This window comes from Cyprinodon variegatus, unplaced genomic scaffold, assembly GCF_000732505.1.
Source record: "Cyprinodon variegatus isolate N-32 unplaced genomic scaffold, C_variegatus-1.0 Scaffold596, whole genome shotgun sequence".
Taxonomy (NCBI): domain Eukaryota; kingdom Metazoa; phylum Chordata; class Actinopteri; order Cyprinodontiformes; family Cyprinodontidae; genus Cyprinodon; species Cyprinodon variegatus.
In genome coordinates this window covers 391,061-400,495 of record NW_015151049.1, presented here as the reverse complement: position 1 = coordinate 400,495, position 9,435 = coordinate 391,061, and the positions used below count along the sequence as shown (strand labels likewise).

Below are 9,435 nucleotides of genomic sequence, written 5' to 3'. Positions count from 1 at the left end.
ACGCTGAGCTCTAAACTCGGCTCTAAACTCGGTCCTACCGCACGCTGAGCTCTAAACTCGGCTCTAAACTCGGTCCTACCGCACGCTGAGCTCTAAACTCGGCTCTAAACTCTTTATGTTTGGTGACTTTCTCAGATGGGAGCTAAAAAAACAAGCAGCGTTTTGCAAAAGTATTCACGCCCTTTGGAACTTTTTCCTATTCTGATGCACTAGAATCACAAACTGTGGTTTAACTTATTAGGACTGAAATGCTGGAACAATGGCGGAAAATTAAGCGATTGTGAATTAAATGTAACCTTAGACATTTCTCTCCAACATGTCTTCTAAATTACGATCAGTCCAGTGGAAGTGAATCAGCCTCCTGAATCTGAAACATGTTTTACAGCAATTACCGTTGCATTTGGTGGGGGGGGGGTGTTAAAGGTCTATCAAAGCAACCTCATATTTTCTGCTTATACCAATATCTTTATAATTAGTTTCGTAGTTTAAAGACGAAGAATAATAATGAATACTAATGCAGACAAACTAAAGTTGTGGTCCTTTAATTCTTCAGTCCTGCAGCTGCTGGTGTAAAAGTGAGGAGAATTGCATCACCATCATTTCAATTCACTGTGGAAGGAGCAAGTCTGAAGCAAATAATCCTGAATTCTGCAAAACCCCAGAGAGACATTTCCAGCCTGCTTCCCCAGAGCATCAGGTGACATTATTGATTTTCTTTCTCTTTTCTGGATGGAATCTGAAGGCAGAAGAAAGACTCTGACATCCGGAAGCTCTGACTGTTACAAACCACAGCTGTTTGTCATTCTGCCTCACACTTCCTCTATTTCCTTCTTTGACAAAGTTTTCACGCCCCTGGGTGCTTCCAAACTTCTCCACAGAGCAGCTGCATGATGCGTCAGGGAGCTTCTTTAACAGCCTGGAGGAAACCTCAGCTAATCCTCCACAGATCCATGGATGCTGGGAGTCAATCCTGCTAAAAACAAAAACCTCCAGCAAACAAGTCATGCCATTGTTGGTCCCTTACCGAGGTGGATCCAGAAGACGTGGCTATGTACACTTTAATCACCATTTTAAATCCCTGATCCAGTCTCTCACAAGCTGCTGTAGTGAATCTGTGCTCCTTTGCAGGCGGATGCAGCAGCAGAGGTGCAAAAAATCCAAAAACAACGAGCGACTTCCAAGAATGGGAAAGAGAACCGCGTCTTTCAGCGCAGAATGTCTGCGCAAAAGCTTTGGCTCTGCGCGCTGGACGGAGCTGTGAGAGGAGAGAGAATGCTGGAGCTGAGAGCGCATTCCTCCCCCGCCCCCTCACCCTCTCTCCTCCCCCTCCCCTCCCCCCTGGCATGGCATCACATCGAGGTTTGAATGCCTCAGACAGACTCGTAACGTTTTGAACCGAGTAAATGCGTCTGCAGCGCGTGTCTGAGATCGCGCTCAAACATGCACGCGCATTGCTGGAAGATAAATCTGCATCTAAAGGATTTAAAGTGATTTTATGTCTTTATGAGGAACAGCTTCATCAGAGCGGCTCTGCAGCCCCCTGCAGGCTTCTGCTGCAAGACTGTATGGAGGCCTAAAAGAGCCACAATTTATCACATCAATAAATCTTTACATTTCATACATTTCTGTCTGGGATTAAAATGTTTATTACTTTTAACTTCGTGCTATTTATTAATTATGTGGTAGATTCATTTAATCATTTTATAGTTTTTGTGTTCTGTTTTTTTTCTGGGGCTAAAAAAAAAATATCCACTAAATAAAAACTGTGTCAATAAATGAATCCCTCTACTTAGTATTTTCTAATATAAGTGTTAAAGTTCAGCGTAGATCTTCTGTTTATTTCCTCCACTTTCTCTTTTATCTCTCCTCACAAATATACGGATGCATGATGTGAACAATCTGGGTGCAACAATCTATAAAATCACCTTAATAAATAGATTGTTATTAATAATATATAAAAATAATGCATTTGATTTTTCAGCACTTTTAATATTTGTTCCAAGGTTATTTAGAGCTTTCTAAGGCAGATCTGCTGCTTTATGGAGCAAATGAAGGTGTTTTTTTCAGGAGGAATATTATAAAGTCCTTTGAATGAAACTTTGACTTTTAAACATCCTGGCTGTGATTCTAATAACCGAACACATGAGACCAATTCAAAGATCTGATTAAATTGAGACGTTGGATGTTAAAACCCTCCTAGATAACGTGACCAGATGAGAAGAAAAGAAGCTGCAGATTCCTTCACCGTCTGCCGTTTTTTGCAGAACCATGTTTTTCTGTAAGACAGTTTAAGTTTATCTCAAAAATAAAACCAAAACGTACCAGAAAACAGAGATAAAGGCTTTCCACCTACAGCTCTAGTTAAGGTAGCTCTAGGATTTCAGCACAGTGTGAGCGTCCAATCACAGAGCAGATAACTGTAAAGCCAGCTTCTCAGAGTGACAGCGGTGACAGCCAATCACACAAGAAAGGACGGAGGGCCAATCAGGTGCTTGTGGGCGGGTCTTAATATAACTGAAGCGAGCTTCAGTTTGAGCTGCGGTTTTCTGCTTGGTCCTAGTGCCCGACCGTCTGTGTGCTTTAGTTTAACAATGTTTATGGACAGTAAAAAGTGCAGGAGACATGTCCCCTGTGTCCCCCCTCAAATTACGTCCATGTCTGATACTATTTAGAGATGTCACAGAAAAAAGATGACATAATGAAGAAAGACGGAAGATAAGTCTTCTTCTGTGGTGGCTGACAGTCAGCAGGAAGAGCAACCATGGAAAAGAAGAAATGACGTTAACCTCAGGAAGCTGATTGATGATGTCACGCTTTCACCTAAACCTGCATCCGCCTTCATCGTTTACCTGCAGTAAATCCAGGTGGGGTTGTTGGTTTCCTGCACTGGAACACACAAGTTTAATGATAATAATTAGATGAATCTAATCATCTAATCACATGTTTAACCAAGTTCAGGCTTGTTGTGGCATCATTGGAAGATTTTGCAATGATTCAAATAACCGAATGAGGTGTTAAGGGGGAAACTGATTTAACCAGGAAGCTTTTCTATTTGATCTATATCTGGGAATGTTGGGAGCTGAGCCCAGGGAGGAATATAAGGAAATAAACCGGAGAAAATGGGCTTTTTCTATTTAACCCATAAATATCAGATGGCACAAAAAAAACCTTTAGAAAGAAATTATTGCCACTCGGATGAAATAAAGAACAGGAGTGAAATTCATTTTAAATTAAAGGAGTTAATGCCTCATATTGTTTTTCAATGTTTATGTAAAAACTACAGAAGACTTGATATGAAGAAAGATTATTTTCATGCTTGATTAACAGAAACTGTTTGGTAAAATAGTTAAATCAGGTTCACCCATTAGACCCACTTTTTTTATTTAATCTAAAACTGGTTAATAATACCATGAAAATCCTGAACATCATAATGAGAAAAATCCTCATCAATCATTTCTACAATAAAAAAAGTGATTGATAGGAATAAAAGACTGAAATGTTCCAAGAAGGTAAATTTTAATCTGGCTCTTTCTATACAAATAAACAATAAAATAATTAAATATTCATTTGGATATAATATTGTCAATTCTTTAAATATAGTGTTAAACCATCTCTCATGAGGTGGAAGAAATAAAATCCTAAACCTGCTGCAGATGCTGGTTTTAAGGTGAGTGTTGGTTTAGTGGTTAGAGCGGCGCTCTGAGAAGGTTGCAGGTTTCAATCCCCACAGCCTCCTCTCTGCAAGCCCCTTAACCCCACACTGCTCCCCGGGTGCCACACAATGGCAGCTCACCGCTCCCTAAGGGGAGGGGTTAATTGCAGAGATGGAATTTCTCCAGTGTTAGATCAATAAAGGGATTTCCAGTTCATCCACAGAGTAGAGCCGCTGAGCGGCGCATGGCGTTGAATCCGCATCACACCTGTTTATATGCAGGCGGGAGGATTAAACGCAGAGCTGATCAGGTTGGTTGCTGTGCGCTGAAGTTGGTGAAAATCATTTGAAAACATAAAAGATTTAAATCACTTCTTTGTTTCCCTGTTCTATGGTGGCTTTTCTGTCCGTTGCCAGAAACCACAGAAGAAGAAATATTGTCTTCCTTCTTTCTTTAATATGTCAACTTTCTTAGACTTAGACAAACTTTGTCATCTTGTACACAGAGGGAATACAAAATGAAATCCTGATGCAAACAGCTTTTCACTAGTAAACGAGCAGCTTGGCAGTGGAATGAACGTTTCCATTTATAAAGTGCAGCAATGATTAGAATGTAAACAAGAGAGACATGCTGTAAGGTTCAGAGCAGTGCAGAATAAATAAATATCTATGGTGCAAAAAGCAGAAACACTCAGTATTTATTTTCTATTTAAAGGGATTATGAAAAAAAAAACAGTAACATTTATAGTGAAAAATAATATGAATAAAGTGATGCACAGTCTGGAATTCTGACTTGATTATTTCCATCAGTCCATCAGTGTGATGGCGGCGGGGAAGAAGCTGCTGCAGAACCTGCTGGTCCTGCATTGAATGCTGGGAAGCCTCTTCCCAGAGGGCAGCAGGGAGAACAGTCCATGGTGGGGGGGTGAGGGGTCATTGATGATGTCACGGGCTCGGGACACGCAGCGCTGGGATGAAATGTCTTTAATTCAATTTCTATTCATTTTATTTCTATAGCTCCAATTCACATCATGTCATCTCAGGTCACTTTCCAGTTCACCAGATCATCCAGTCAGGTTGATTCAAAGTTTTCTATCTAAGGAAAACCAGCTGATTGCATCGACTCATTGACTCTTCAGCAATCCCTCACACTAAGCATGCTTGTAGCGACAGTGGAGAGGAAAAACTCCCTTTGAACAGGAAGAAACCTCCAGCAGAACCAGGCTCAGTGTGAGCGGCCATCTGCTGAGGCCCACTGGGGTTCAAGGAGACAGAAGCAGACATAGAAAAAGAAGCATAGATACAAAAGGCAACTGTCAACCAGCTCCACAGGCGGCCCCGTCCAGGAAACACACAGCCAGGCAGACGAGCTCCGAGCCAGCTCCCATGTCAGAGGATGAAGAGAGCACATCCAGTTAGTCACAGTCAGAGAAACAGGACTACACTGGAAAACAGGCCAAGCTCCAACATCTAGAAACAAAGGTGTTGATGGCAGCAGCACAGCTGATATTTCTCTCCAGGATGGAGTCACAGCCAAACAGGAACAGACCAGATGAAGCTACTATGAGAAAAAGCAGAGAGAGCAGAACGTTAGAGATTGAACTAACAGATTCTGCAGAGTGGGAGAATAGAGATAGAATGAAGCAGAATGATGAAAAAGGGGTCCCTATGTCCTCCAGCAGTCTAAGCCTATAGCAGCAGAACTATAGAGATAGATCAGGATAACCTGAGCCACTCTAACTAAAGATCAAGCAAATTTTGACATTTCTTTAAAAACTGTAAAGCGGAAACAAAAGTCACAAACCAACATGTATTTCACCCTTTTCTGCAAAAAGTATTGCATAAAGAGGAGAATAATATATGATATGTGTATTTACACAATCATAAATATGTTTTGCATGTTTATTTAAAATAGTAATATATAAATATCTATTTACAGAATGCACTTTTTTATTTAAGTAATGGCACCTTTGGACCTCTATAGAGGCCAGTTTTTTTTCTCCCTAAATCAAATTTTGGAAAGCCAACTGTGAAACAACAAAAAGATGTCGTTGAGCGGTGGGCGCCATGTTGGACCCAGACGGGATTTCTGGAGAAATCTCTCAGATGTTGGCTCTATGCAGCGGGGGATGCAGGGCTGCAAACACCGGGGCATGTGGCCCGCTGCCGCCGGGCCCTCCCTGCACGCATGCATGGCTGGGAGCGCGTGCAGCCCCGCAGGCCTGAGCCTCGCGGCCTCTCTTTGCGTGAAGGCGAACATGTCCTGGAAGGCAGAGAAAGGCCCTCCATGCTGGGAGCGCTTCCTCCCATCCTCTGCCATCCGCGCAGACCTCAGATCATCACCGGCTCCAAAATTCCAAGTGTTCTGCGGCCCCGAATGGCGCCACCTGATTGGTGGAGAGCCCATCAATCAGGCCGCTGGCCGCACCCCTCCCCCCATTCAACCACTCGCCTCTCTGTGTTTACTACACTGCCGAGCTTAAGGGGAGACACTCGTCTTCACATGCACTGAAGCCGCAACTAAACCAGCTTTAGTTTGATTTCTAAGCAAACCTCCCAGAGATCAACATGCCCAAGAGAAAGGTGCGTAATTTAGCGATAATCCGCAGATTAGCAGCGAATAATCCGCCGTTAATTCAATGCAAACGGAGTGAAGACATCCCTCAGAGACATGACTTCATTAGAAGGAGCCAATAAGCTTCTGCGTCGCTCGGGATTTTGGATGTTTTTCATGTAGAATCTGCAGGTTTTTGCAGTCGGAATGAATATTTTCCCGCTCGAATCGGTGCTTTGAAGCGCGTGAGCAGCGCGCGAGCTGCTGTCCTTTGAGGAGCCTGTCGGTCTGCATGCAGTTAAAGCACAAGCAGCAGCAGCCATGCTTTGCAGCTCTTCCACCTTCGTCTCCCGACCTACCGAGAACAAAACGCTTCGCTTCCCGCCGCAGGGCCCCCGAACCGCCGGGAAGTGGCCCCTAAAAATGCCCTGAGGGCCCCTCTCTGCGCTTTGACTTTAAAACCGGACATTAGCCGCCGCGTTTCGGTAAAATTAGATATTTTCTCTCTTTGTTCGTCGTCCCAAATGGCTGCAGTGGCGCGCCTCTACCGCCGGGAGGCGCCCGCGCGCTCCCCTGGCAGGTCCCTCCCCCCCTCTGAAGACTCCCGCGCCAGCGTTCAAATCTGAGCTGCATGCAGTGAATGAAAGAGGGGGAGCAGAGGGGCCCCTGCAGGCCCTGCACCCCCAGAATGTGGCTCTGAGGGGCCGCATGGGCCCCTCCCTGCTGCAGGCTCCTCTCTTTAAACACCAGCAGCACAATTTAAGCCTCTAATCCATGAAATCTAATTTAATCTGAACTTTTCCTTCATTTTCATCTGAGAGGGAAAAGTTTTTTCAGGAGTTTTGTGACGCAGCGTAATGTTTGGCTGAAACCTGCAAAAGATGTTTGCTGCAAACATAAAGTCCTCGTTAGTTTCAGCGTCTGATTGTTTGCTGATCTTTAATGAATATTTCTGTTTTTCAGGCGCAGGGAACAGAAGGAGGAGAAAAGGAGGAGGTGAGAACAGAACTGTCCTCTAATTCTCTTTATCTGCACTGTTTTCACTGTAGTTCCACTGATTTCAGTCTAACTGTACATTTCTATTGTTTCAGCCCCAGAGGAGATCAGCTCGGTTATCGGCGGTAAGAATTTAGCCCTAATATCACTTTTTTTTTTAAACTCATTTCATTAAAGAAACAGTTTATTCACCTTAGAAATCTCTAAAGTGCTGAAATGTTTCTGCTGCCAGTAAATATTCCTGAACTTCCTGCATCTGTTCAGATTCTGCTGAATCATGTTTAAGAAAAAGTTTTTATTTAACATCAAAAACTATGAAGCAAATCTTTGATTTAGGCTTTAAAATATAAGACATTCAACTAAAACGGATAAAAAGTTTATTCACTCATTATTTAATGTAATCAAAGACAAACTGCTGTTATTAGAAGTAATGATCTATTTAGAAAATATCTATATTAGAGAGAAAAAGCCAGATTGATGCATCTCTGATACATCAGATGTTTAAGAAGATCAAGAATAATTAATTTATGACCTTTAGGCTGAGAATCATTGAAATAAGAAAATAAACTATTGAACAAATAGTTTTAAGGTTTAAGAAGCAATAAGTGGAAATTTTACATCATATAATTTATCTTTGAGACGATAAATTAGGACAAAATGCAACTATGAAGACATTAGGAGCAATAGAAGTTTTAAATATATATAAAACTAAATTTACTTAAAGTTTATTTCCCAACAATCTTAGACAAAATGTTTTATTGGATTTTCTCATAGTTGTAAAACTTTAATAAACAGGAAAGATTGTTAAAAATGTTGTTTTCATTTGGATGACGGCCGGTGAAGTGATTGTGAAAATGTTCCTCCTAGAAACCTGCACCTCCAAAGCCAGAACCAAAGGTGAAGAAGGCGGCGAAGGTAGGAAGGAGCGGCGAGGAGGAGGCGCTGGAAGGAGGCGCTGGTCTCCTTTCTGCCCGCTCAGGTTTTTCTCTTTTCAACTGAACAGAAAGAAAAGGCGGCGAACGATAAGAAGGAGGACAAGAAGACCAAGAAGGCGAAGGAGAACGCCGAGGCGGAGGCCAATGAGGAGAACCACTCTGAGAACGGAGAGGCTAAGACCAACGAGGTGAGAGGAGGCGCGCGCCTCCCTGCTTCCCCAGCTTTCAGGCTTGCATCTCCTGCAGGGCGTTTGATTCGTTGTTCTGGTTTCACCCCACAGGTGGAGGCGACCCCTGAGGAAGCCAAGGAGGAGGCCAAGTCCGAGTAGCACCACTGCCCCCCAGGTTCCTCCTCCTCTACAGCCACCTCCCCTCCTCCTTCTGCCCCCCCCAGTCTCTCACATGGTTTCCCTCCGAGGCGTATTGTTAACAGAGGAATATTTTTATCAATGATTTTATAAGTATCCGTACAGATTTTTAGCACAAACAGCGAAGCTGATTAAGGAGCGCCTTGCAGTGGTCACATCAAGCGTCTGCAGGCAGGATTAAAATAACCACACTAAAATCTTTTTTAAAGGCATTTCATGAAGGCTTGTTTGGTGTAGGAAGCGCGTCCCTTTGCCCGATCGGTATGTGGTGACTTGTTGTGTATTACTGTGTTTATTTCCCCCCCCCTCCTGCTCTGTCCCACAAACTAGACCCCCCGCCCTGTCCCTGCCCCCCCCTCCTGACAGATCAGCCTTTGTCCATCTTTTATTAACGGTTCTTCAGCCACGTTGCTCTGGCTGCTTCTTTTAGACCTAAATGTGCAGTGAGTTTCCCTCCTTTTCTTTCATGCTCTCGTTTCTTTTCACTTAAACTGTGTTTTAAACAAGAAAAAAGTGTGTTTTAAGCGTGTTGTCCAAAAGAAAGAGGAAGACGAACAAGTGAAACATTCCGGGAACAGTAATTGCCTCCGACCCGTCTCCTAGACGACCCTGCGTGTTCAATAAGATGAAAACGGAAACAGCTCCTGCTCCATCCGGGCGGTCGCATCAGCTTTTCTAAACACTCGGCTTTGAGGTTTTTTGTTGGTTTTCTTTTTTTTTTGTTAGTTTTTACTGAATTGGATCCCTTCTCTAACTAATGCAGGTGTCTGGTCCCTCTCTTTTGTTCTGAAATTCTCTTAATAAAAACAAGTCCTGGAAATTTTCCTCGAACCCTGGTCTCTGGTGTCCTTCGTTAAGCCTGATACCCCACAGATAAGGGGCTTTATTCTCATTAGTGATCATCGGCCGTAAGGTTAGTGATCATCGGCC

At 43.2% G+C, this 9,435-nt stretch overlaps 2 protein-coding genes across 2 annotated transcripts in view; one reads left to right on the top strand and one right to left on the bottom strand.

The window, feature by feature from the left end:
• Positions 1-1,266, bottom strand: part of sh3bgrl (SH3 domain binding glutamate-rich protein like) — a 15,684-nt gene extending 14,418 nt beyond the window's left edge. Inside the window, exon 1 of the mRNA XM_015392549.1 lies at positions 1,025-1,266. Coding sequence (XP_015248035.1) covers positions 1,025-1,069 — 45 coding nt within the window. The 5' untranslated portion in view covers positions 1,070-1,266. The remainder of the gene's footprint in view (positions 1-1,024) is intronic.
• Positions 1,267-6,019: 4,753 nt separating this feature from the next.
• hmgn5 (high mobility group nucleosome binding domain 5) lies at positions 6,020-9,336 on the top strand. The gene is made up of 6 exons (XM_015392571.1): positions 6,020-6,235; positions 7,170-7,202; positions 7,298-7,327; positions 8,070-8,117; positions 8,206-8,325; positions 8,419-9,336. Exons 1-6 carry the CDS (start codon positions 6,221-6,223, stop codon positions 8,464-8,466), a joined length of 294 nt encoding a protein of 97 aa, XP_015248057.1. The 5' UTR covers positions 6,020-6,220; the 3' UTR covers positions 8,467-9,336.
• Positions 9,337-9,435: the final 99 nt, after the last annotated feature.

Bases quoted from the DNA above. Each gene is read 5' to 3' on its own strand.
- hmgn5 (XM_015392571.1), top strand. The intron at 7,203-7,297 runs GTGAGAACAGAA...CTATTGTTTCAG, and splicing joins AAGGAGGAGAAAAGGAGGAG to CCCCAGAGGAGATCAGCTCG. The intron at 8,118-8,205 runs GTAGGAAGGAGC...TCAACTGAACAG, and splicing joins AGGTGAAGAAGGCGGCGAAG to AAAGAAAAGGCGGCGAACGA.